The sequence below is a fragment of the Cupressus sempervirens genome, chromosome 4 (genome assembly GCF_028749045.1).
Source record: "Cupressus sempervirens isolate cs-2001-9-10 chromosome 4, ASM2874904v1, whole genome shotgun sequence".
In the NCBI taxonomy this organism is placed as follows: Eukaryota; Viridiplantae; Streptophyta; class Pinopsida; order Cupressales; family Cupressaceae; genus Cupressus; species Cupressus sempervirens.
Genome location: NC_143121.1, coordinates 167,671,722 through 167,699,649, shown reverse-complemented (window position 1 = coordinate 167,699,649; position 27,928 = coordinate 167,671,722). Strand labels below are relative to the sequence as shown.

At 35.3% G+C, this 27,928-nt stretch overlaps 1 protein-coding gene across 3 annotated transcripts in view; it reads left to right on the top strand.

Annotated features, from left to right (window-relative positions):
• LOC149560512 (G-protein coupled receptor) overlaps positions 1 to 27,928 on the top strand; it is a 209,227-nt gene that overhangs the window by 111,723 nt on the left and 69,576 nt on the right. For all 3 annotated transcript variants that reach the window (XM_089824706.1, XM_089824707.1, XM_089824709.1), the window contains 5 exons: positions 1,793 to 1,858; positions 1,978 to 2,023; positions 2,524 to 2,575; positions 23,972 to 24,065; positions 24,184 to 24,236. In XM_089824706.1, the coding sequence (XP_089680832.1) occupies positions 1,793 to 1,858; positions 1,978 to 2,023; positions 2,524 to 2,575; positions 23,972 to 24,065; positions 24,184 to 24,236 (311 nt within the window). The remainder of the gene's footprint in view (positions 1 to 1,792; positions 1,859 to 1,977; positions 2,024 to 2,523; positions 2,576 to 23,971; positions 24,066 to 24,183; positions 24,237 to 27,928) is intronic.

Below are 27,928 nucleotides of genomic sequence, written 5' to 3'. Positions count from 1 at the left end.
ACCAAATCCTTCTCAAATTCAATTGTTTGACATTTTGTCAAACACTTTGCAAGCAAGCTCTGATACCACTATAATAACCCCAACTGGTTATAGCTTCGAGAAACAGCTACTTATGACAGCCACGTTTACAATGCCAAACGACCTATTTAAATGATGCAAATTGATTGTACAACCTGATATACAAATCGTCCAATGAAGGAGATGAAATTGCAATCATAATCAAGCCAAGTACTGTAGTGTGGGTACTATTCACGACACTGTTCATGGCACTGTAGCAGCCAGCAATAAATGTATTCTCCAATTTAAGCACATATAGAACTCCAGAATAAAGCTCTCCTAAATGCCAAATTCGGTGGATATTTCACCACTTCAAATAGTTGCAACATTGAAGAATTGACGCTTTCTAATGGCTAACTGAAATTAGAAACCCTTAGTTTCTTCTCCCAAGTTTATATCAAATGCAATTGACAATAATCAGATGTCTAACAATGAAGCTCTCGCCTCTATTTATTCTTTTCCTTCACCCTTTTAGAAGGAAATAAAATATTATTTAATTGCACTCTTTAGAAGTTTCCCCCTTTCCAATACAATTGTTAGTTGTGCTTCTAGAAAATGCACTCTCTAGAAGCTTCCTCCTTTTCAATACAATAATTAGTTGTGCTTCTCGAAAGTTAAATTAATTAAATATAAAGTTACCTTTAGATTTATTTATTTATTGACTTTAATTTAATTTATTTCTCCTTATTTCTCCACTTAGCCTTCGGAGAATGAAAAGCTAAGAACTCCATCGAGGGTCTAAAAGATGGGGAACATTACATTTCAGTATTTTTGATTTCATCTTCATATCTTGCCATCACAAACATTATTTTCTTCATTTCTTTGTTAGTTTTTCATTTATGCCCTCAATGAACATGAAGATGTGACCAAATGATTTATTATCAGGCGACTGTAAATCAGATTACGTGTATCGAAGACATGTATAACCAGTTTGTCTTTGTCTTTGAAAATAAATTCTTTTGTTAATTGTAAACGAAACCTTCGTTTTCTGAACTATTTATATGTAGACAAAGCAGCATGACATAGTTAATAGAAATCTAGCCTGTTTAGTAAAATGAAGCACTCTGAGAAATACATTTGACTGCATATTATAAAGAGTGATTGTGAAGGAGAAAACCATGAATTGCACGAAACTTGACATTAATGACAAAACAGTAACACTGTCAAACTTGTGAGCGGAAACTTGTGCATAGATAATCTCTTGATTGATCACAGTTTGTTGTTTGTTCACTTTATCTCTGAATGTGTATTTCTCACCTGCCTTTTTGCATCTAATGGCCAACTTTTTGAACAAGATTCTTAGATGTGTTTTTCTTTTGATAACCTTTTGTATCTGCTGACCTTTGCCACTCTGAAGCTGGTCTGATTTTGTCTACAGGTCCTTTATTTTTCTTGTTTTTTAATATTAATATACCACTTTCTTTTTCAGAACAAAAAATTTAATTTCACTGCAAAGGGAACATATTTCTGTGGTGACTGAATTAGAGGCAATATCCATCTCAACCACTTATTTCATGTGACCATATGTCTTTGTTATTACATAATTGAATTTGTATTCCATGGCAAATCATTGGTATCAGATGAGATGAATCTGTTAGGCATAATGTTCATTCTTTTCTTGGAAGCTTGTCCTTGTCTGATTGAAACTGCAAATTTTAATTTGTGTGGCTATTGGTATCTATTCATATAAATCCAGAAGCCTTTAATGAAAGTTTGACTTGCTTATATGTAACAGGAATATTATTTTGGGGATCTGCAGCATTGTGAGCTTTACACCAATAAGCTGGGTCGTACCGCCCAGGTTTTCGATTTTAAGTTTGTGCTTTAGTAGATGATTTTACACTTTATTGTCATGTAGATATATAATGATTATTTACAATTTTACTTTATCAATTTCTGAATAAATCTCTCATTGTGCAGGTGAATATTATTTGTGGTAATTGTTCAAATAGAGCTGCTTGCAAAGGTATACGTTTTAATGTAATGACTGGATTCATCAGACTTAACAATGACAATAAAGCTAAGAAAGTTAAATATGCAGCAAAATGAAAACGGAAACAGTTATAATATGTTGCGTATGCTATTTGCTATTAAAATAATAGTGTTATATTTAATATAATTGTCAATTATGTTAGTTTTTATAAATTTTCTAGAATGGTCAATTATGTTAGTATTTAGAAATTTTCTATAATGGTCAATTATATTAGTATTTCGGAGTTTTCTATATTTTCCCAGTTTAGTTTGCTTTCTATGTTGTAGTCATTTCTGTTATTGAAAGACTTTTTGTAATCTATTATTTATTTTTGAAAAGTGACTTTGCGGTATGATAATGACCTGTTTACTGTTGTAGTGCACATGCTGCTAATAGTTTGGTTATATTATATATGTTCGTAACATTAGGGTTTATCTTTTCATGAAGGAACACAAGATAATGGCTTGATAAATGATAAATATTGATTGGTGCAGATGATGAAAATGGTTGTATCTGCAGCGTGTCCTATGATTCTGTAAGTTGTAGGTAAGAATCCCTGAGACTTTGCACAGCTCGACATGACAGTTTTTTGGCACCAATAGCATCAGTCGGATTATGAAATCTGATTGACATAATCATATACATATATATACATGACATATATACATACATATATATATGTGTGTGTGTATGTATTTTTATAATTCTAATTATGTCTAACTAAATATAAAACGATTTTCAAACTGGTTGTTTATCTGTTAAACACTCAAATCTGTATCTGTATTAACACCTGATTATTGTTTGCAATCTGAAATGGCATCACATAATTGCCATGACTTATTTGTGTGTTGATCAGGGGTCATATCCTGTGTAAGGTCATGACACTACTTGGCATAAGTCATGTAAGGGTCATGCCCCTACACGGGGTATGACTTTTAACATAGTTATTAATAAAGTCCCGATTGGAGTCTGGGAAAATATCAATCACAACATATTAACACCAGAATTCAATCATGCTCTTCCATTATACCTGCAGTCACATTCAGAAACAAATATCAGTATTTCTAGCGCTGTGATTTAAGTACAAAGAGTTTACTATATTCAATGCACAGTAAAAGACAAATATATATCAGTGAATAACATATTGTTGCTAGATTATATAACCAGTAAAGTTAGTAATTTTAAGTTCATAGATTCACATTAGAATCATCAACAAGCAAGTTAGAATTAGAATTTAAACTCAATCTCTCATCTGTAATCCTTAACATGGTATTATAGCCTAATTGGTGGAGTTCAAATAAAATATTAAAATTACTACCCAAATATAGACTTACATTAAAATCCATTCAAAAGTGCAACAATGGTGAATGGAATCAGATTCGAAGACAGGCTTGAAGGTGCATCAAACTTTGTACCGTAGAGAACTTGAATAATGATCATTCTTCAAGAGCTCGAATTAGAATCATATGTGGATGAAAACAAAACCATGCCGGATAGTGAACCAGATTTAACCATACGGAAAAGACATAACAACAAAGCTATGAAAATCATTATAGATGTTGTAAAGGATCATATACTACCAGCTATATCAAAAATGGAAACTGCCTATCAAATGTTCAGGACTCTTCAAAACACACATGAAATTAATAATACGAGAGGCTTCTTACCTTGAAGCAACAACTTCTTCATATCAAGATAAATATAGGGGAAACAATTATGTCATATTTTATGAGAACTATGGAACTAAAAGATCAACTATCAACTATTGGAAACCAAGTAGATGAAAAAAATTTATCGTTAATAGCCCTAAAGGGGTTACCAATTTCTTGGGAAATCTTTATTCAAGGGGTTAGTGCACGGCTTGAACTCCCTAATTTTGATCAACTTAAGAATGAGTGCACTCAGGAAGAATCAAGACTAATTATGAGAGGGATTAGTCTAAATAAAGAGGAAGAAATACAAGCCCTACATGCAAACACAAACAATAAAGGAAAAAAAAGAAAATTCAAATAGAGAAGGGGGAAGGATAATCCTAAACAATCAGATCTATAAGATTTCCACAATCCATGAAAATGAGTTATAATTTCTGGATTAGATTGTGTATAATTTGATGGTAAAAAATTATACACAATCTAATCTAGAAATTAAAACTAATCCTAAACAAACCAACAAGAGGAGAGATATGTCTAAAATACAATGCTACAAGTGTGATAAATTCAGGCACACTCACATGTACTCCCGAGAAAGAAACAAAACTCATGTCTCTATAGCTGAAGTCAAGGAAGTTGAAAATTTAGTATTCTTTTTAGCCTTATCAAGTGAACTAAACACTAAAAAGAATACTTGGATAATTGATGGCGAAGCATCTTGACATATAACTGGATTCTGAGATTAGTTCGAAACTTTTGAAGGACACTTAATTGAAGAAGTTACAATAGAGGATAACTCCACCTATCCAATGAAAGGAATTGGGACTTCGTCAATACAATTGAAAACCCTAGTGTAATATCCCCATTTTTAGTAGGTTCTTGCAGTTGGCCAGGTCAGTTCACCATCGTGACCCTTGTGAGTTGACAGTGGGATTTGATGATCTCAATTGTGTGGTTATAGGCTTTCCAACAATGTATGGTGTGTTTTGGCTCTATTTGAGGGACTTACTATTTATAGTAAGTCAAACTGTTGATTCTGATGAGCTTAGTTGAGTTAGAGGAGTTGGGTGATGCTCTTAGTTTTTATTTTAGGTTTCCAGTTTGGGCTCCAAGAATATTGGAGGGAGCGTCTATTTATAGTAAGCCACTTCGTTAGGTTCATTCACCGTCTTTCATCACTGGGATCACTTTGGTGTTGTTAGATTTCGATTTTGATGCCTCTTCAGTTGTTTTTGCAAGACGGGTGAATTATTATTATTATTCATCTAAATACGTTGAGGTTGCTATTTTTGTTAGTGTTGTTGGTTGGTCACCTTAGTATCATAGTTCGTTGTAATCGGGACAAAAAGTCTTAAATCATGGGAACAAGAAACAGTGGCCTTGCATGTCAGAATATGAAGTTATGGTGAAAAAGGTCATTTTTGGAGCCAAAAGCAATCAATAAATTATATTAATGACACTTTATTATATTTTAATGTGGTGTAGAGAAAGCTTCTTAAGTGGACTTCTTTTGGGAAACTGGTGCCATTTGGAGATTATAAATATGAAGACATTTGATGAGGAAAGCATCCGATCATTTGATTATCAAATTTTGCTTTGTCGTCTTTGTGACGTTTCCTAAAGTTCTGATTTTATGTGCTCTTGCTGAAGTATAAGGGTTTGAGATTGAGTTTGTGCATCAATCCACTACTGAGGTAAAGTGGTATTCATTTAATTTTCAATCTAAATTGAAGAGACTTCTCATACTGTGTCTACTATGGATAAGAAGCAACTGGCTTGCTTAAGAATTTAGTTTTAATTCGTTTTCAATTATTTCTATTGTTGGGCGAGGGTTTAGTTTACAAATTGGAGTTTGGTAATTCTGGATATCCCAGTTTGTTCAATTTGCATCATAATTAGTGTGTTGGATTTACAGCTTGAATGCCAAGGGTTCTTGTATTTGGTGTGATTTCTATATCAGTTTTGTGCAGCATTTATAAGGGTAAATTGTGAACGCTAGATTGAAATTGGACTAGGCGATTTTTAGTTTGACTTTGCAATTACATTCTACGACAAAGACTAGGTTCTTAATTTGTAAAATTCAGTTTATATTACATAGTTTGAAAGTATAACTGGTTGGCTTCAAATTTATGATTTATAGCAGTCAGTCAACAATCAAATTCCCTTTTTATTATATTGCTGTATAGTTTATCAATGAATGAATTCAGAGGCTGGTGTGAATCATTTCATAATTGTTTAGTGACATTTCGTATTTATTTATGCAAACCTTATAAGGCCAAAATTAAATAAATTTGTGATCAGTTTGTTGTAAATCTTGATATTATGTTTGAAAATTTAAGACATCATATGTTCAGTGGTAATTGGGTTGCTTGTCAAGTGTTTGACAAAATGTCAAACCATTGAAATGTGAAAGAAAGTGCGAAAATCAAAGTTGCATAAAACTATCAGTGAATCTAGTTTTCCACAACAGATCAAAGCACATCGAGATTTCCTATCACTACATCAGGGACATGGTGGATAGAAATGTCATAAATTTGGTATACATGAGTACTCATGAGAAAATTGCTGACATATTTACCAAACCTCGCTCAAAACTAAAAGTGGAGAACATTAGAGGTAAACTTGGTATGATTAAAATGTAATTGTGATTCCTAGGATTGATTCTCTGTTATGTTTAAATTTGATATTCATTTATATTGTTTAAATATTCTGTGAGTTACTTTTGCATATGTGGATAATGTCATGAAAGGTGATGGCTTTTCATTGATGTATTTTGTGAGATCGCTATTGTAAGGTGACAATATTAACAATGGCTTGACCTATTATCATAATAACTACATTAAGTTTCTGTCCCGGAGATCATGATACATGTTATGATGTACTACATTAAGTTTCTGTCCCGGAGATCATGATTGTTGTCTGATGGACTATATTCAGTTGCTGTCCCGGAGATCAGATAACACATATCCTTCTAGGATATAACATATTCTTTTGGTAGGCATCATGAACCTGATGCTAGTGCACATACCACAAGCAAATGAGATTGATAAATATCATATGGATGATATTGCTAGTTGCAAACTCTATACAAATTCAGATTATTGTTTTGAGATAGTTCTGTTGAATCCTCCCTCACTAAGAGGGAGTGTTGAAAATATAACATCAGTCAGATTATGAAATCTGATTGACATTATCATATATATATATATATATATTCTGATTATGTCAAACTAAATATCAAATGATTTCCAAACTGATTGCATATTTGTTTAACACTCAAATCTGTATCTGTATTAACACCCGATTATTGTTTGCAATCTGAAATGGCATCACATAATTGCCGTAACTAATTTGTGTGTTGATCGGGGTTCATATCCTGTGTAGGGTCATGACCCTATGTAACATAAGCCACGTAAGGGCCATGTCCCTACTTAGGGTATGACTATTCGTATAGTCATAAATAAAGCCCCAATCGACGTCTGGGAAAATATCAATCACAACATAGTAATGCCAGAATTCAATTGTGTTCTTCCATTATACGTACAGTAACATTAAAAAAATAAATATCATTATTTTTATCTCTGCAATTTAAGTACAACGAGTTTACTATATTCAATACACAGTGAAAGACAAATATATATCAGTGAATATTATACCGTTGCAAGATTATATAACCAGTAAAGTCAAGTAATTTTAAGCTCATATATTCACATTAGAATCATCGTCAAGCAAGTTAGATTTAGAATTTAAACTCTATCTCTGATACATTCCTTAACATGAAAAACACATGGATACTAACCATCTTTTTATTATTTAATTTAGTTTATTCTTTGTAAGTCAATTAGTTAACAAATGTGGAAGAATCCCAACAGGTTGTAACTTTCAACTTGTACTTACACTCAACACATTTGCTCAAACAGTTGGCATACATGTAATGTTCTCATATCGCTGTAACATCTCATGCCTACTTTGTCGTTAAGTAATCAATGTATAAGGCAGAGGTTTCATCAAACACTTGCCATTCTTGGTTTTCTGATTTTCTGAGTTCAGTGATTAGATTGGGAATAGAAATCATATGCTGTTCTCATAATGACACACTTTCCTTCAAGTTGCAAAGATAATCATGCTGGCCAATAGATCTAGTAGTTGAAATTGTTCATATATTCATCATAGGCATAAAAACAAACACTTTGCATACAATGGGGATCATAGATATTCAAGTAGAATGCACAAGACTACTCAAAGTATTTTGTCAACCAATTGGCAATAATCAGGTCTGACTTCTTCAGGTACAATGCACAAGACTATTCAAAGTATTTTGGCAATCAATTGGCAATAATCCGGTCTGATTTCTTCAACTACTGCTAGAGTAATATTAACAAACACTAGGCAAGAAATGGGCCAATATTCATGAACAACCTTCACCACAATTTCTTAATAATTGACTGCAGATTTATAAACTATCTAATACAGATTAGAGAAGAAGTAACCTACAGAGAAGATCAAGATGTTCGCATCTGATTGTTGACATTCAGTCTGTACATGTTTCTAGAATGAATGAATACCGAGTCTTAAAACAAATGTCAATACCCAGATGCAACTACAGACCTGTTTACTGCTGTGTACTGACTAGAAATATACCCAGTAAATGGTCTCTAAGCATGATTACAAATCTGAACACCTATATTCTTGGACTGCATACAACTCTTAGCAATTATACGAAAAATTCTTGAACCTGGCTGCAGCTGATAATTTAAGAACATGTCTTCCTTCACACTTCTGAAACTTCAAACTGATCAGTTTCTTTGATTGTCCTGTTCTTCGAATGGCCTCAGCCCTGCTAGTAGTAAATTCCCAAAGATTAATATTGAAACCCAATGTTAGATTTTGATGTGAATCCACTTGATGTAGAAGGTTTGGGTTTGCATCCATCCTTTAATTTCCCATAGATTTCTGTCCTTGGAAATCACTCACTATATATTCTGCAACAATGGAGGTATCTTAATAATATCATATTCTCATGGAAGGTCTCAAATGAAAGGATGGCCTTGCTTATATAGCTTTTTAGTTGGTGAATACTTGTACTTTTTGCAATGTGGTATAAAACATTCTTTACATTTACTTCTTCATGAAGTAGCTTCTCAAACAAGCTGGAATAACTTAAAGTGACATCATACTATAACTTTATTATAGTCACTTCATAATTCAATTAATGATATGCACTTAATAATTAATTATTATTAAAGTATAACTTTAAAATTATTTGAACAACTCCCATCATTAATCATTACAAATTAATTCTGACTTCAGCAAGAGGTAGACCACTGCTTTCACTGCTAACCAGGTTGCCTTACTAAAAATAACAAGGGTCCATCTCTATCTATCCTTAATTTACAATAATTAGTAAATCCTTTAATACCTGATACAAAAAGGTGCCAAAGGTCATCATTGCAATTGAGGTCGGACTAGGTGCTTTGCCAAATATAGAAATGCTGGATCAATGACGTACTATAGTAAGTTTAACAAACTGATCCAAACAAAGAGCAACAGTGAACACTTGTAATCTTCGGAATGGGAATTGGCCTTGGTTCTGCCAACTAAAACCCCCTAACTGCTTGACTTAGCCTGCAAGGGCCACCAATAAGCCAATCTAAACCACCAACCATGGTGAGCTGAAAAGGGGACATTACAGAATGGTCAAATGTATTATCATATGATATTAACCTACATTTCGCAGGTAATGCTAGTTTATTAATATTATTGTGATTCCTCCAACTTACAGTTTTTGAATTCCTTCTTTGCCACTTGTAGCTGTATTAATCATTTTAATTTAGGATGAGTCTTAAAAAGTTCATTTCCCATGGTTTCATGAATGGTAAAATATGATTCATAGTAGCCTAATCAATACTATGTATAATATGACATTGATGTGACATGTGAAGCAGAATTGTATGGAAGGCATAACTTTCAAGGAAATAAATAAACATACATCTTTAGTAAATTTTTTTGTTGTGTAAAACAATAAATTGAGTGTTGCACACAACCTATAGCCATTGTGAGAAGCATTTTGAATGAGGAGTCTATGGAAGTTTGTAATCTTACAAGCATGCCACCTTGAACAATATGGTTGCTTATAATTCAGTGGGAGAAGGTATTCCATGGTTTGATGTATTATGGGGCAATTTTTCAGCTTTCAATACAAATAATCAACAACCTGTTGAATTACCACTATTGGTTCTAGTAGAATCATCTACTAGACGTGCAACATTTGGGGATCAATATTAGGGATACAATAACATTAGGGAGGATCAGGAGTCCCATCTTGAGCATGTGAAGAGTTTTTCGAGCCTCTTGAGTGCTATGTTATCATCATTTTTTGTAACATCTTCCTTTGCAATTGTATGGGCTAGAGGGAAATTTTTGAGACCAAAGATGGTTTTCTTGGAGAACACATTTAACAAACTTATTTGGATTTATTTAAACATCATATATGAGTGATATTATATTTTGATAGGCTTATTTGTTAATGTTTTGCTCAGAAATCAAGATAAACGACAATAAGAAAAATGAAGAACACTAAGACATATACAGACACGACAATTTATCTTGGGAAAACCCTCCAACTTGAGAGGAAAAACCAAGCCACACCAAAATTTTTTCTCTTTTATTAAATAATAGAAGTTCGAGTACAATGCTTTCAATTGAGTACCAGTCTTATCATACAAAACAATCATATATATATTGAATTGAGAGATTATTCATATGATAACCAAAAGTCTTCATTTTCCAAATGCATGTCTCTGCATATTTTCAATTGCACGTCTCTTTACATGTCGCATGTCTATTAATATAATCAAATGTTAGATATTAGGGTGAGACACCTAGCACACTTTGGATGCCACATCATGCTTATGTTGGTATTGTGATGGATTTTGGTGAAGTGGTCAGAAGTAATGATCTATTTGGTTGTCAGTAATGACAACCTAATCATAGCAATTGAGTGGATCAATCGGTAAGACAAGTGGATGATTGGTAAGAAACTAACTAGATTGGGAAGAAGGAAAGCAATTAAGTACAATAACGAGTATACATGTAGACCAGTAACACAATGTTATTATGGTCACAATCAGTGGTCAATGACAATTAAGTGGATTGGTCATAGATACAGTATGTAACTGCCCAGTAGAGACTATGGCACGACTCCAATTGATGATGATGACAAGTGAGCAAGGATCTCAGTAACATATGAAGTTGCAAAATAAACAACTTGTTCTTGAGGTACCGATCTTAAATTGATGATCAATAATCGGTGTGAATGAAGTGGTGAGATCATATGTTATGGTGTGTGTCCTGTATCAATGAGGATATGCCAAGGTGGCAATTGACGATCAAGGCAAGTGTGAAGAGGATTTTTCCAAAAGGATATTAGAGTTGGTTGAAAATGTTTTGATAGTTCTTGAATAAATCTCATGTAAACCCCAATATGGATCAAGGCGGTTAAGGAAAACGCATTATGACATTGAGATATGTGAATTGAATGTGGTAAATGAGCATCAAGGTTGAACATTGAATGAATGGTCAGGATTAAGTAGAAAACGTGATGTTCTTATAAAGAACTGTTCTTAGAGTTAATGTTTAAGTGAGTTGGATGAATGTGTGTAGGAGAATTTGGTGTGCTAGGGTTAATCCTTCTCTCATCTATTGTTGTTACCTTTATTAGCTTTCTTGTTTGTTCCTTCTTGGACATCATATGGTGCTCTTGTTGGTTTTCTCTTTTGTGCACTATTGTATTTTACACTCCCTTGGAACCTTGCAGATTGCAGATCAATGTGGAGCAAAGAGATTTGCACTTAGAAGCGGCAAAATTACACTTCTTACTCCGAAGAAAGTGGAGATAAGACGAGTGAATGCGAGCAAAATCAATGGAGCGAGCCTCAAAAGCAGAACGCACAAAATGATGGAACAATTTGCAGTCCGAATCGAACCACTGGTTCATAGGGCAGGCATTACGACGTTTGTTGTGATGGGGCAAAGGAGGATGATGAGGAATGGAAAGGGCGACCGATTTAATGATAGCTGACCCAAGCAAGTCAAACATGGTAGCGGCCTCGCACGACTCTGAGAAGCATGAAGGGTTGAGGAGTCTCGAAAGATGAGTGGAAAAAAACTCAAAATCACCATCGAGAAAACAGAAGCGAATGGGCAAGCGAGTAGTGACAGATGAATGATGAGGCGACATGAGAGGGGGCGAAAGAAGAGGGGAGAGGCGAAACTGAATACTGAGGAGAGCATGGTCCGCCAGAGGAAGGCGCAAGATGGTGAAATTGTGAATACAAGGGATGAAGGAGGGACAGGCAAGAACATAATCCACAACACTAGCACCACCACAATGAGGCCAACAAGTGAAGAGCTCAGAACCAGGGAAGCAGGAGAGGCCGTTCAAGATCACAAAGCCAGAAGACTCACAAAGTTCCAACAAATGTCTACCATATATGGATAAGGGCCTAAGAGCATTTTCAGAATACCTCTAAAGCCCTAAAGAAGTTGGATAAATCTCAATGGAGGATATGGAATCCGAACTACGATCATAAAGTGGAGTCTATAGTACTCTGGTTCTTGCACTGAAATCCCCAAGAACAATAATGTCACCTAGAGTAGCAAACTATGAAATACTCTTGCAAAGATCAATAAAAAGATCTTCGTCATCGGTACCATGAATAGCATAGTGAGAGGAAGCTGGTGGAAAGTAGCAAGCAGCCAAATAAAGATCTCTTTGACGGTGACACTTATGGTCAATGTGGACCCACATAAATCTAGCAAATGTGTTTGAGTGTACAATAGAAGTGCTACTGAAAATATCTTCCTTAATCAAACAAGCTACACCACCCGAGCCTTGTACCCCACCAGAAACACGAACCTCCTCTCTACAAATGGATAACCACTGAAAACCGGTAACACCTGGAAGAGGATGCACAGGACTCTTATGAGTCTCAGATATAACAAGAATATTTGCAGATCCCACGACATCATGTAGAAGACTAGGTAATGACCATAAAGATCCATTACCATTTCAGCAGTTAACAAGAAGGGAGCAAGTGGGGGTCTCCCTCTTGTCCGACTAAAGAAACACTATGATAACTCACATATAAATCTCCAATAATAATCCCCTTCTTGAGAGAGCCAGAAGTGTCAGTAGTAACAATTGCATCAACTATCTCTACACTAGCTGCAACAACTCTGGGAGCCTCAACTTGCTGAAGCTCAATGCCACTATCCACCAAGGTTACTGATACATCTACTAATCTCCATGAAATGAGTCCATCATCAACACTGTAGCTAGGACTAACAGGTGTCATACTAAATAAGGTACATCTCCATCATGGACACCTGTTGGGGAAAATTCAAGCTTCCTTCCTTGCAAAATCGATCTCGGCCTTCTAAAGGCAAAAACTATATACCTTGCTACTCTCTCAACTGTCTTTGGATCCAACAAGCTCTCCGCCAGCCTTTGTTGATGAAACTTAAATTTCTCCATACTCTCTTGCAAAGCATTTATTTTCGTGCTAACTTCCTCATTACTCCATTGACTTCTAGAATTATCTTTCCTCCTATGTCTGTCCATTGGTAGAAAATGCTAGAGCACTGGTCACTCCAAATGCAACAACAAATCTAAAAATAAAATAACTTTCCTACCCCATAGGATGGCAGGAAACCACTCTAATACCACTTTAATAACCCCAAACGGTTATAACTTCATCAAACATCAAATTCTTTTATAATTCGGTTGTTGGACATTTTGTCAAACACTTTGCAAGCAAGTTCTGATACCACTATAATAACCCGACTGACTCTCAAACAATCTGTGCTAAAGAATTGATTTCGTTTTTTTTTGTTTTTGAGGTTTTGCAATTTTGATAGAACAATATAGCAGCAAACTATAAGATTTTGCAATAATAATTTTAACTCAAATATTTAGATATTACATAGGGAATATATAGCTGAAAATTTTCAAATTTCAATATCGACTTAGATACTCAGTATTTTCACAAAATACCAACAACCTAATTGATAAAATATCCCCTATTATCTAACTTAGCAATGCCCAGAAAAATTAGTAGTTGCAATCCATGAACTTACAGGGAAGACATGGCTTGAAATCCTTTGAAATGAAGATTAGCAGCAACAAAGAATTCTTCGACAAACAAATACAATTGTAGATTTGGAAAATGCTGCTCCAAAATTGTAGATAGAAAATAACACCCAACAACAGATATAAATTGGTGCTCAACCAACTCCAATTTAACCAGCACACAATTTGATAGAAAAATTCTAGTGAATCCCTTCACAAATTCTAGAACAACCTCCAGCATCAAGAAAAATTAAACTTCTCCTTAGCAATAGTTAATCTAGTAGGAGAAATGACAAATCGTATACCTCAGCACAATTTGCCAAGCAATCTTAGAATTGAATCTACAATACTTCAGTTGTAGATCTTAAACCCTTATACTTCATCAAGGGCACAAAATTTCAGAACTTTAGAAGTGTCACAATGACAACAAAGAAAGATGAGATAATCAAATAATTAGATGCTTTTCTCATCAAATGTGCTCATATTTATAATCTCCAAATGGCACTAGTCTCCCAAAAGAACTCTACTTAAGCTTTCTCTACACAACGTTAAAATATAATAAAGTGCCATTAATATAATTTATTAATTACTTTTGGCTCCAAAAATGACCTTTTCCACCATAACTTAATCTTTTGACATGTAAGGCCACTGTTTCTTATTCCCATGATTTAAAACTTTTTGTCCCTATTCCAATGAGCTATGATATTGAGGTGACCGACCAACAAAACCAACAAAAATATCAACCTCAACTTATTTAGATGAATAATAATAATAATTCACTCATCTTGGGAAAACAATTGAAGAAGCATCAGAATTGAAATTTGACAACACCAAAGTGATCTTGATGATGAAAGACAATGAATGAACCTGACTAAGTGACTTACTATAACTAGACGCTTCCTCCAAGATTCTTGGAACCCAAACTGGAAGCTCGAAATAAAACTTGAGAGTATCACCCAACTCCTCTAACCCCACTGAGCTCATCGAAATGAATAGTTTGACTTACTATAAATAGTAAGTCTCTCAATTGGAGCCAAAACACAACATAGGCTGCTGAAAAGCCTATAACCTCACAATTGAGATCCTCAAATCCCACTGTTAGCTCACGAGGGTTGCAATGGTGAACTGACCAAGCCAACTGTAGGAACCTACTTAAAATGGGGACATTACATTGTTAAGGTTTATTGCATTAGTGATTGAATTGGCAGGCTACCTAAATGCACTGATTAAAGTCACCCGACCCCCCTTGCCCCCCTCTCCCGCCCTCTCAGCTCCTTCTCCCACCCCTCTTAGTGTTCCTAAATACTAACAACTTACTAGGTTATTAGAAAGATATCAATGAATATCATCATAAAGATCTCATTTTTAGCAATATCAGAGACAAAGGTCTCTATTGTAGCTATAATCTTCAACACTCCCTCTTAGCAAGAGAGATCTTTAGTATGACAAACACACATAGCTGCAACCAAAAATACCAATAATAATTTCTCATTAGAATTTTTCTGAATAAAACATTGTTTATCTTAGCATAACACTATTCACCTTAGCGACTTCTAGAGGGTGAACCATATAAGAACAAGATGACTTCCACCATGCCTGTTTGCAGAGGGTGGATCTAGCATACCTACTTGTAGAGGGTGGAATGAGAGCTTTTACCTCAAACTTGTCCTAAAGAAGAATGCATTCCACCATGCATAGTCGTAGAGGGTGGAACAAGGACTTTCACCTCATACTTCTCCTAGAGAAGAATGCATTTCCACCATGCCTACTCGCAAAGGGTGGATCCATCATACCTACTCGTAGATAGTGGTACAAGGGATTTCACCTCCAACTTCTCCTCTACAGAGAATAACTCACTAACAACCTATATAATAATAGCTGAGATTCTCTCTCAATAGAGACTCCCTCTCAGCAGGAGAAACATTCCCATTGCTTTGATTATAACATAATAGAGTTGATGCCAAGTTGACCAAATAGCGAGCTTTAGCAGTCATAGTGCCACACAAGCTTGTAAAGAATTAGGCATTCTCCCTTCGAGACTAGTCTCCCTCGAAATATCATTTCTTTCTCTTTAATGAATATTTGTATTATCAATTTAGTCCCATGACTATAAGCAGCGTCCCCATGTTCATTTCTATGGTCCGCATGACTTTGCATGTAATCTTTCATCATCCCATTGCTTCTTGATCCGTCATCATGCACTGCTTCAATTGTGAAAGCTCCCATCTTACTTCATCCTTCTAGTAGCTACCATGGTTCCAAACATTTACAATAGCAGTAACTCTTAATTATACTTATACAATAAATTATAAAATTTCTCAAAAATAAAAGCCGTTGCTCTTTTTGGGTCCTATACAATATTTCACCACGTCTGACTGTTTGCAATAACATAAGACTCCATTATTGCTTTTCCTTTTTCCAACTGTTCCACTGTATATCTATTTGCATTGTGGAGTGAAAGAGGAGTCTAATCACCTCTATTACCAAGAGTCGTACATTACAAAAGGAAACAAAACTATGGCTCCAACCATCTAATAGTATGATCAAGCCATCTCCCAACATCATGCTAACTTATTCTCAGAGCTATTAAAGAAAGTATTTCTTAGCAATCAAATGAAACAATCTATAAGAGGAAGTGGTTCCTGGCCATGACCTATGAGTGGAAGTGACTTTGTCTTACATGACAAATAGATTTATGTTTTGAACTTGGAACAACAGATACGCCATGAAATTAGCAATAAACAAATTGAAGAACACCAAGACATAGACACACAACAATTTACCTTAGGAAAACCCTCCAACTCGAGGCGAAAAACCCAGCCGCACCAAAAAAAATCTCTTTCATTAAATAATAGAAGTTTCAATACAATGCTTTCAATTGAATACCAATCTTATCACACAAAGTAGTCATATATATATATATATATTTTGAATTGAGAGACTCTTCATATCATAACCAAAAGTATATTCATTTTCCAAATGTGAGTCTCTTCAAATTTCCAAATGCATGTCTCTTTGCGTGTGACATGTCTCTTCATATAATAAAATGTCATATATTTAGGGTTAGACACGTAGTACGCCTTGAATGCCTGATGGAGACACAACCAAAGACCAAAATGAACACACAGGAAAAGGGAAATATTATTATCAATGAAAAATGCCCGATGGGCTTACAACAGTATGATTTTGGAGAAAGAAATCCTCAACACAATACCTTCTCTCTAACTCCACTAAGAACTGCTTTTACAATGCCATAAATGTTCTTAGGGTTAGGAATACATTCTAGAATATGCTAGTTGGCATCCGCCGCCAAAACAGAAGATTCCAAAAGTCACATTAGAAATCGGTGTAAAATTAGAAGAATTGAGAAATGGTAGTACAACTTCCGGGAGGCATAACTTTTGAACCGGGACTTCGATTGATGAACCATTTACATTTCCGGAAAGCTCTCGAAGCGCTTTACAATTCTATGGACCAGCTTAGCTCATTCCTCATTTTTCAGCCCCGTACGAGGCTGTTTAGTGCCCCATAGCTGACTTTGAAGTGCTCTTAAGAGGTCTTCAGGGAACTTAAAACTGCAATAACTTTCTAACTGTAAAGTCTTTTGACCTGATTCTTTTTTTGGAGTGCTTAAAATTACAAGTATAATCATCCTTCCAAATTACACCCTCTAACTCATCATAATTTTGGCTCTATTACAAAATAACCCATTTTCTGCATTTACACATATCCCAAGGTGCATAAAACTCTAACTTAGAAAACTAATAGTGGAACTGTGAGAGTTGGAACCTTTATTTGACCCAAATGGTTATCCAGAAATAAAAACACATTAAACAGAAACTATTCCTAAGCATATTTTTTTGGGTGATACAGGATTGCCCTTACACCACTAGATGCTCTTGCATCAATGGCACATCGTGCTCACTTGGTTAGAAGAAAGATACAAATGAATGGTCATCATAAATGTCTTCTCTAGCAATATCAAAGGTCAAAATCTCTATTGCAGCTATAATCTTCGGCATTTTTTCCAAAGGGAGGGCTTTGCAAAATTGGCATATTTCAGCAGCTAAAATTTTGAAACAATCTTGTGTTTCTAATTTATGTTAATGAAAACTTTTAACCTCAAAAGACTCTGATCAATGCTGTAGCCATGGTAAAAGATGCATCAATAGACCTTTTCAAGGTTAATTGTGCCTTATTATTATCTATGCTATGCAATCATCAAGGTTCTCTATAGCTTGCTAGCATTGACATTTTCTGTTGCGTTGTTTCATTTCGTCTACATGCAACTTTCCAAAATTCCTAGAGAAATATTTCTATTGGCTTTCCTGTTAGTCATTCCTTTTGCAAAGTTACCTGTCTGAAAGCTTTATGCTTTGGCCTTTAGGGACAAATCAATTTGGTACACAAAAATCTGCAGAAATATTAAATGTATTGGCAGAGCTGTAGATCATTGTCCTTCCAGTTGATCCTGACCATTTTATCTGTGAGCTTGAGAGCAATTTCTATCATCTTTTCCTAACCATTAAACAATTTGTACAATTAGACAGTAATTTTATGGTAGGCTATTTGATTACTTGGGCATTAAACTGTGCTCATGCATCTGTAATGTCCCCAATTCAGGACATTAAGTATAAAAGACAAGTATTAATTGAAGATTGAATTTTAATGAGAACAAGTGCAGAGTGACTTACCACATTTATATTATATATTTCATTTCATTTGGGACATTAAGTATAAAAAAAATATTAATTGAAGATTGAATTTTAATGAGAACAAGTACAGAGTGACTTACCACCTTCATATTATACATTTCATTCATGTAGTTAATAAATGATCATCATAGTTGCATCCATGCTGTAATGCATGCTTCCATGATAGTCAAAACCATATTTGCATGCTTACATCCATAATAGACATCACCATATCTGCTTTCTGTCATGTACATATCCATAACAATGGCATTATACTATCGTGCATATATTTATAGAAAATTAGCATCATACTGTCATAAATGTATTTTTAACAGCTTGGCCTCATCAGTATCGTACTGTCATACAATGACATCAGGCTATGTCTCATAGATATGTTCACAATTAAATGTGCAAGCAGAACGCATTATAGCTGCATTGCCATGGGACATTTTTCGTACCATCATATGGATCATATCACTGTTGCATTGATCATATTACTTTGGCATTATCATCTTTCAGATCAAGAAAAGGATAATATTTGTAATGGAATGATTAAGATAGTAATTGATAAAGTAACCGATATTTATGATAGTTTTAACCAATTTTTACGATAGTCATTTATTAACGACTATGATTATGAAACAATTAGGGAGGCGTCTCTTCAAGCACACCACTTCTCCCTAAATTGCACAAATATTATGATGATCATATCGTTCAATCAAGTATCATTGAATTTATTATTATTATTTATCATCCTATATGAAAGCCTCTGTGCAAGAGCACTTTGCCTATCAGCATTATATTTTGGTGCAAGCAATATAAAGTCATTATCAGAGACGGCATCTCCAATGCATAGATATATTGCTATATCAAACAACCTAATCAGCATAGTCAAAGCATACTTTTGATTGTCATAGCTAAAACAGTCTGCATATTATGAATTGGAGATCATACACAACAATCAGCATGGGTTAGTGAACCCCATCATTGCATATATTTCTTGTTATATCAGAAACAACAGAGGCATTGTATTTTCATCAATTATTCAATAAAGAGATTAATTTATCTTTATATATATGTTTGGAGTTCTTGTAAACATCATATGTATTTTGAATTAAGCTCTATGGAATAATCAAGAAGTATTTAGCATAGTTTCCAGACTTGGACTTGGCATGGCCGACTTGACTTGTGACTGGGCTATGACTTGGCAAGAAATTGACAAAATGAAAAATCCCCTAAAATTTAGAGATTTTTAATGATTTAAAACTTGTTTTATGCACCCATTATTGGACAAAACTTGATGATGCTATAACATTATCAAATAGGAGATCACATACATAAACAAGGAATGTAAGTCCATCACATTTGTACAATGTAAATTGTAGCTAAAGGAAATAGAAACTATAGATATATAGAATTATAAGTGTTGTCGAATGTATGTAAAATCCATGAAACCCATGACATCAATTGTTCCCAAACATAGGTGTAACTGTAAACAAAAACAAGTCTATGGATCAGGCTATAGCTCAAGTCTCATTCTCATCCTCAGCCTCAGCCTCAGGGTAGTTTGTCTGTTTTCTACAAAGGCACCTAAGGTAGGGCCTAGAGGACTAAGAGGCCATAGTCTCTACCTATGAGGTGTCACAATGATCAACATCAGTTTTGCGTGTGCCACAACCTCAACTTCAATCTACCTTGTCAGTCCACTAATGGTTCTCATTGAAGAGATCAATAGACTTAACGAGCCACTCAAACTCTGGATCAATCTCCACTTAAGTGGTCAAAGAGGAGTCAGTGTCTAGGATCTATTTGGACCTAAGATGAAGCTTGTAAACAAGAAAGACAAGACCATTCAACCTCTCCAGAGACAATCTATTATACCTATTTGACTGGATTTCCTCGAACATGGACCTATTACGCTCACATCTAGAAGCACTATTAGGCTAACTCAAGATACGGCTAACAATTTTTTGAAGGTTCGGGGTTGAGTGCCAAAACATTTGCTACCATCTACCTAAAATAAGAAAAAGAATACAAATAGTCTCATTTACAACTTTAAGGCTAAATTACAAAATCATAAATAAAAATAAAAATGCATAAGCTATAAAATTAAGAATATATTTCTATTTGGTTGCAATTTTCTCTGAGTGTCTATTGACATCTTGCTTGAGAAAACCATCCCTTCTTCATTAATTATATTAATTTAGCTCAATTGTTGTAGTTGAGTCTATGCCATCACTACACATCTTTTGCACCATTTGGATATAGGCCACTAAGAACATCCTCATCCACCTTGAAGTCAAGATGAAAACGAAATGTGATATTGAGGTAATAAGTAGTTGCATGGATCACTATCTCTTATCAGTAATCTCCAAAATGGGGCCATACTAATCCTCAACTCCTACATACCTAGCTTCACAAATTGAATAAAAAATAAGTGAAATTGCAAAATTGTAAATAAAATAAAGATTTGCATATAAATTAAAACTAAATTATTAAGTAGTGAATACTAAATATTAAATTGTAATAAATTTACCTCCACGATTTCTTTACAAGTGGTCCAAAAACATGGCTCATCAAAAATGCAATTTACCACATGTATCACTATAGTGCTTGTAGCATAGGATGTGGAGGTCCACTCCTCACCAAAAAGCATGCGCCCTAAAGCTGCATTTGATGTCATCAAGTATTTTAGTGCGAGCAAATTTGAGGCAAATCTCATGATACCAAGACGACCCAACTCCTTGTGCTCTGTGAATTGCCTCATAATGCTAAGGACCAATATATAATTCTAGATAAACTTGTAGATATTCTTGACCCTTTCAATTCATGATTCAACTCATTCAAGCGTACCAATATCTTCCAACATGAGGTCAAGGCAATGGGCCACACATGGAGACCAATTTTTTTATGATTGCCTCTTCATCAAGAGTATACTTGCAACAATTTTAAATTAACTAGAAATTTAGATGTGCTAAGAAAATTTTAAATAAATTCATAGATGTCTCTCCATCAAACCTTCAAATGATGAAATTTTACTTGCAACAACATAACTTGCTGCATTATTTGTCACCACTTGCACCCCATTTTCTTCCCCTGCCTCTTGTATGACCTCCTTAATAGCCTCACATAAGTATGTGGTATTTTTACACATGTGAGGAAGCATCAATAGACTTCAAGAAAATGGTGGATTCAGAAAATAGAGAAAACTAATTATCAATTATCACAGATCAATCAACAAATCAAAATATAAATTACTCAATGCATTGAGGGAAGTAGAATGATCAATCACCTCCATAGGAAACAAGGAAACTCAGGAGTCTTCTATTCCATTGTGGTGCAACCCTTTTGAATCCAAGGTTGTTGGTGGTCCTCTAACTCAATTTTCATATCCTCAACCATTTCTAACAAGAAAGGGCCACTTAACTCAACATCAGTACGAGCTTTAAACCCTGCATCACAAATGCTAACGACATCTATGATCATGCCTTGTCAATAAGGAGATCTATCGCATACAGATTATGATTAGATGATAGATCATTAGAGAGAGTAGAGTTAAACTTCAAAGTTTCAAATTCAAACTATAAATTTTAAAATTTTCTTTGAAACATAAAGCAATAAAATAAAAAAGAACTTGGCTGCAATAAATGGAGCATTGCAGATGTAAGAAAATTTACAATTTTTTTTTGTAGCATCATGAATCTCGTTCCAACCCATGCTCTCAAGTGAGGTTTGTATGCCAAAAGTATTGTGTGGCACAAAAAAACTATCCAACTTTGATCTCTGCATTCTAGGATGAAAGGTAATAGTGCTACTAGCAGGAGCAGAAGCACTAGCACTGGGATGAAAGGGAGGCTTGGTATAACCCTCTCCAACATAGCTTGCAGACATGAATGTGGGCGCATGGGAGCCAATAACACTTAATTCCTCTAATTGCCTCTTCTTAGTTAACTTTTCTTGTTCATGTCCTAATAACTAGACACAACATAAACATTTTGCCTCAGAAGTTTGTTTTGTCCTCTCGAATTCTTGAAGAAAGGCATTATGAGTTTTATTCTATGGTTGAACCAAATATCTTCATTAGTCAACAAGGCCAGCCATGACTTGTATTGCAGTGGAAGGAAGGATCATCACATTACTGAAATCAGAGTAGCACAGTCTCCACAAGGTGGTATCCAATTTAGAGGGACCTGGAATCCAAATTTTGGTTGGAACTCAAAGGACAATGATTTTACTCATCTTATTGATGGTAATCAAGGGGTCACCCTTATAGATATTCACCTCATCTACTTCTTATATGTTCAGTATTTCAAACCTCGGATTCCAAGAGTTAACTTGGAAAACAAACATTATGATAGAAGCTTGTCCTATAGTACTGGGTCACTTGGTGAATTCCATGTTGGCCACATGAAGCAAAGTGTTCTCGCTCCGCTTTAAAGATTGAAATTTATAGAGACCAAGTGTAGAGAAACTTACCACTTTCATAGTATGCATTTCATACATGTAGTTAGTCAATGATCATCATAGTTTCATCTATACTGTAATGCATGCATCCATGATAGTCAGCACCATATTTGCACACTTACATCCATAATAGACATCACCATATATGCATTCTGTCATGTACATATTCATAACAGTGGCATCATACTGTCATGCATATATTCATAGCAAATCAGTATCATAGTATTATACAGGTATTCGTAACAGCTTGGTCTCATTGGTATTGTACCATCATACATCGGCATCGTGCTATGTCTCATATGTTCATAACTAAATCTGCATGCAAAATGTATTATGGCTGCATTTGCCATGGGACATTTGGTTACCATCATAAAGATTGTATTATTGTTGCATTGATTGTATTACTTAGGCATTATCATCTTTCAGCACAAGAAAATGATAATATTCATTATGGCATAATAAAGCTAATTATCTGTTAACTAACTGATATTTATGATAGTCATGAATGAATGAATATAGTTATGAATTGATTAAGGGAGGCGTCACTTCAAGACACACCAGTTCTCTCTAAATTGCACATATATTATGGTGATCATTCATTCTATCAAGCATTTCTGAGGAAGAATTTATTATTTATCATCCCATACTGATTGACAAAATGTCCCGTATGATAGAAAGTTCATCAGGCAAAGACAAATGTACAAGTTGCTTAAATGTTATGTGTGTGGTGCTTCTTTAATTAGGCAATAATATTTAACAATCAAAAGATGTGAACTTCAACTTTTTCCTATATATCAACCACTTGTGGCGACTCATGATGATAAGCAAGGTCATAAATAGATGATTACTGCATTTTTTATGGTGTCTATAGATTAGGATTTTTAATTTCTTCATACTGGCTCCCCTAAAGGTCCTTTACTCATGCATTTGATCTTTGATATGTCGCATGCAATTACATGTATCTAAATATGTTGTAACTGGCTAACTAATCTGTATGTCTGCATAGAGTCATTGTGGAGTTAGCACTCTCATGTGGCCAGCCAGGTCCACGCATTTTCCAAGGTTTCACTGTTGGATTTCATCCAAGAGCATGGGAAGTGGTATGCATATTTACATTTCTATTACAAAACAGAATTTTAAAGAACAATAGCAAATAGAGAATTTAAAGGACTATCTGAATTTCATTATCCTCATTCCTTGGTCTTTGTTACCTTCTAGGTCTACAATGGCATTACACAATGGGGCTATGAAAAGCCTCAATATGGCTTCAGGTAGTGTCTTTCTCATCTTGAAGTTGCATTAAGGGTATCATTTGGCTGTACATCATCAGTGAAATATGTTTCTAATTTATTTGTTATTTAGCAAATAAATATGTAAGGCTGTATGGTAGATTACTAAATATTATCCTTTAAATTTTAGCATCTATTGTTATTTTTAAAACCATCTAGATTTAAGCATTTAATACATCAAAGAGTTTTTGTTGTGTATTTTATGTTGCTATTATGGGTTTAGATGTGATTGCAGCCTCTTGATTCCCAATTACATAGTAGATTTGAGATACATTATTGGATTCCCTTGAATCTCCATTATTTTTAAAATAGAAACAATTCTAATACTTATGCCATTTCTTATTCTCCCCAAAATCATATGGTAATATGCTTATAAATATTTTTGTACAAGGAGTTTCGTGGAGTGCCAATGTTTGGATAGCAAGGAATATGTCTCTTGATAAGTAGGAGATTGTTTCCACAACAAATCAAATTGTGATATTGCTATTTGGTTTTATTAGTGTAGTTTTTGAGTCAAATTCATTGACCCATGTTTCCTGAGTATGATTCAGCATGAATCCATCTCTCATGAGAATAAATAGAACACTTAACGCTCATTGGATCTAGGTGATGCTTACAGAGGTGAAGCACCGAGACTTCTTGGGAGGTCACCCATCCAGTACTACTCCAGCTTGAGTGCGCTTAACTACGAAGTTTCTTCCATGGTTAAACCCACTTTTCTTGCAATACCATTTGCAAAACCTTCACAAGTTTTGTGCCTTATGAACCATTCATTAGAAAGCTTCTTAAGCTCATCAATTGATAAGTAGGAGATAATTTTGTTGATGTCAGTTTTTATACTACATAACATATTAGCAATTGAACATTTGATACGGAGTATCAAACACACAATTGCTCTCTTGAAAAGTTAATGCTCATGGGACATGAGAATAACTCCAATGTTCTTTACACCTGTGGATACTCACTCAGTTTATTGATGTGATTTGCTGGTAATCACGTAGACAGCTTTACGCTAATTGTTGAGGATGACTTGGACTTTGGTGGGATGATGGAGATGGTGATTTGGTGTGGATGCTAGATGATGTTGGTGGGAAAGTGATGGTGGTGGAGGGTGAATGGTTCTTATGACTGGTATCTTTCTAACTCTCTTCTTCTAAATTCTAAGTCCTAAACTACTTGCTATCCTATTCCTACTCCTATGGATGGAAGATTAGCAAATGGACTGGGATCGAATCTAATGAAAGTTAACTAGTGGCTCCACCTCCATAGATGCAATGATTCAAAGGAAAAATAAACTAGTTTGCCACACAAGGCTTCTCAACAAGCCGCTAGGATGCTAGTGGTCTAGTATTGATCCCTATCAAACATCTACTAATGCTATCATGCAACTATCCATCTACTTTACTGTTACTTAACAATTAGAAATGTAACCAACTTTAACAACTTGAAAGGAAATTTTACTTTAACTATTTGGAAGTAGAAACCATGCAATAGTACCAAAGGCTCTTAATCACCAAAGTCACAACAATGAGAAAGAAATAGCGAATTTTGTCATTATCTTTGCAACAATTTTCTCCGACCATTACAAATGAGAGCAAATAGCCTTATATAGAGGCCAAAATGTACAACTGACGGTAGAGATAAAGAGGCAAAACTGACGATCCAGATTGAATCCTAGAAACCCTAATTAGGGTTGCCACCCCATCGGCCAATGAGAAGATGCCACCTCACCAATGGACCAATGAAAAAAGTGGAAAAGTGGCAACCAATGAGAAGGCACCAAAATGTTGGCCAATCAGAATTAGACACTTGTCCTATCTTAGAAGAAAAAGAAATTGCCACATGGGTTTACATCAAATGATCTTCTAATATAACTCTTCCTTTTTCTTTCATTCTTTTAGCTAAGGCAATGAACTTAGCTAGCTTTTCGTTGACTTCTACCATGGGAGGACAAGGTGTATGCTTTATTTGGAGCTCAGCCGATTTCATCACGTTGCTTGTTGCTTGTAGTGTCTTCTCATGGTCCTTCTCATACTCTTTTGCAAATCCGATAAAGGCATTGAGGGAGGAAAGGTGCCCAAATGTTTCTTCTTGATAGCAACCTTTCCTAACTCCTCCAATCTTGAGCCAATTCTTGTCTCATCAATGTCTTCTTCTCTGATGTCTTCAAAATCAAGTGCCATCCCAACATCACTCATCATGGTTGAAATGGAAGTGTCGACGCTTGGGCTGTGCTATGCAACTGCCTTCTATATCTCCTCAAGTGTTCTCAATCTGGTAGTCAAGGCAACAAACCGAGATTCAACTGTACTCAATCCTCTCTCTTCAACCAACTTGGCCCTTTCCAAATATGCCTTTGGGAGCCCGATGAACACCTATAGCCTGGGAATAGCCAAATCCTTGACTGGGAGGAAATCGTTCCATTCTTCTTCAAATATTTTGAATTTGTTTCTAATAGTCACCAATGACCGAAATGTCGAGATGAAGGAAGGCAAGAAATTTCGCCCATCTTGGATTGTATCATGGATCCAATCCCTGACTTCATATAGCTGAGCTGATATTTGTTCTAGGTTGCTGCTGCTATCTTGAGGAAGGGCTACCTGGTGAAACTGTTGGATAGGCTAGCAATCTCTCCAATATTTGTTCTTGGTCTCCAACTTTATGATCCTTTCATTTGCCTTCCTCAACCTTTCTCTGATTGAAGCTATACCCTCCTGGATCTCTTCACATTCCATATCATCTGTGTTTCTTCCCAAGTTGTGTTCCATTATCTCATATTCTTGGGCCGCAATCTCATCCACTGCCTTATTGACTGTGGGTATAGTAGTCTGAACCTTTTTGTGACTATCCTTGTCGCTCCTAATTACCTTTGCCACCATTTTTGCCATTTGTTTCTGGTTCTCGCTATCACCCTTTTCTATTAATACTTAGATGTCTTCTGCTGTTCGGGCAGTTACTACCTCGCCTCTTGACATAAGCATTTGCCTTAACCATAGTGGTGCGGTGCATCTCCCCAAATCCGGATTCGATTCGACTAACAGAGCATCACCAACGGCCTCGGGTGCTTGACTTATTGCCTCAATATCAATTGGTCCATCTTCTTCTCCACTAATAATTGCCATATCATCTCCTTGTTGGTTTTCTGAGAGAGGGGAGTACTTGGTGCTCTCACTGTAACCACTTGATTCTGAATCAGAGCTCACCTCTACCACGACCCCTTTATCACTTGAATTGACCTCTTGGCTTCTAGCCTGAATTATGCTTTTCCTTGATGGTGCTGCGTGCTGTCTCTTTGTTGGAGGTTCTAGTTGTTCTTTGCTCTTCTCAATCTCCAAAGCTCTATTCTTCCTTCTAACTGTTTTTTGTTGCCGACTACTTCCTTCGCCCTTCTGTTCGATTGATTCCGTTGGACCTCCTTTTGGCTTCATCTTCTCATAAGGGGAATCCTTTGACTTTGCAGCTTCCTTAACTTTTCATTGTACCATGACTTGGTATGCAAATCAACTGCTCTTGTAATTGCCTCCAAGCAAGGACCTTGATGATCATCCCAATCTACTGGATTCAACTCTGTTCCTTCTATTGTGTCATAATCTTCTCTCAACACATTTCCCTCATCTTCCAGTTGATCGGGAATATCAAGGCCTCTCCATTTGATATCTCTCATCATGTTCACC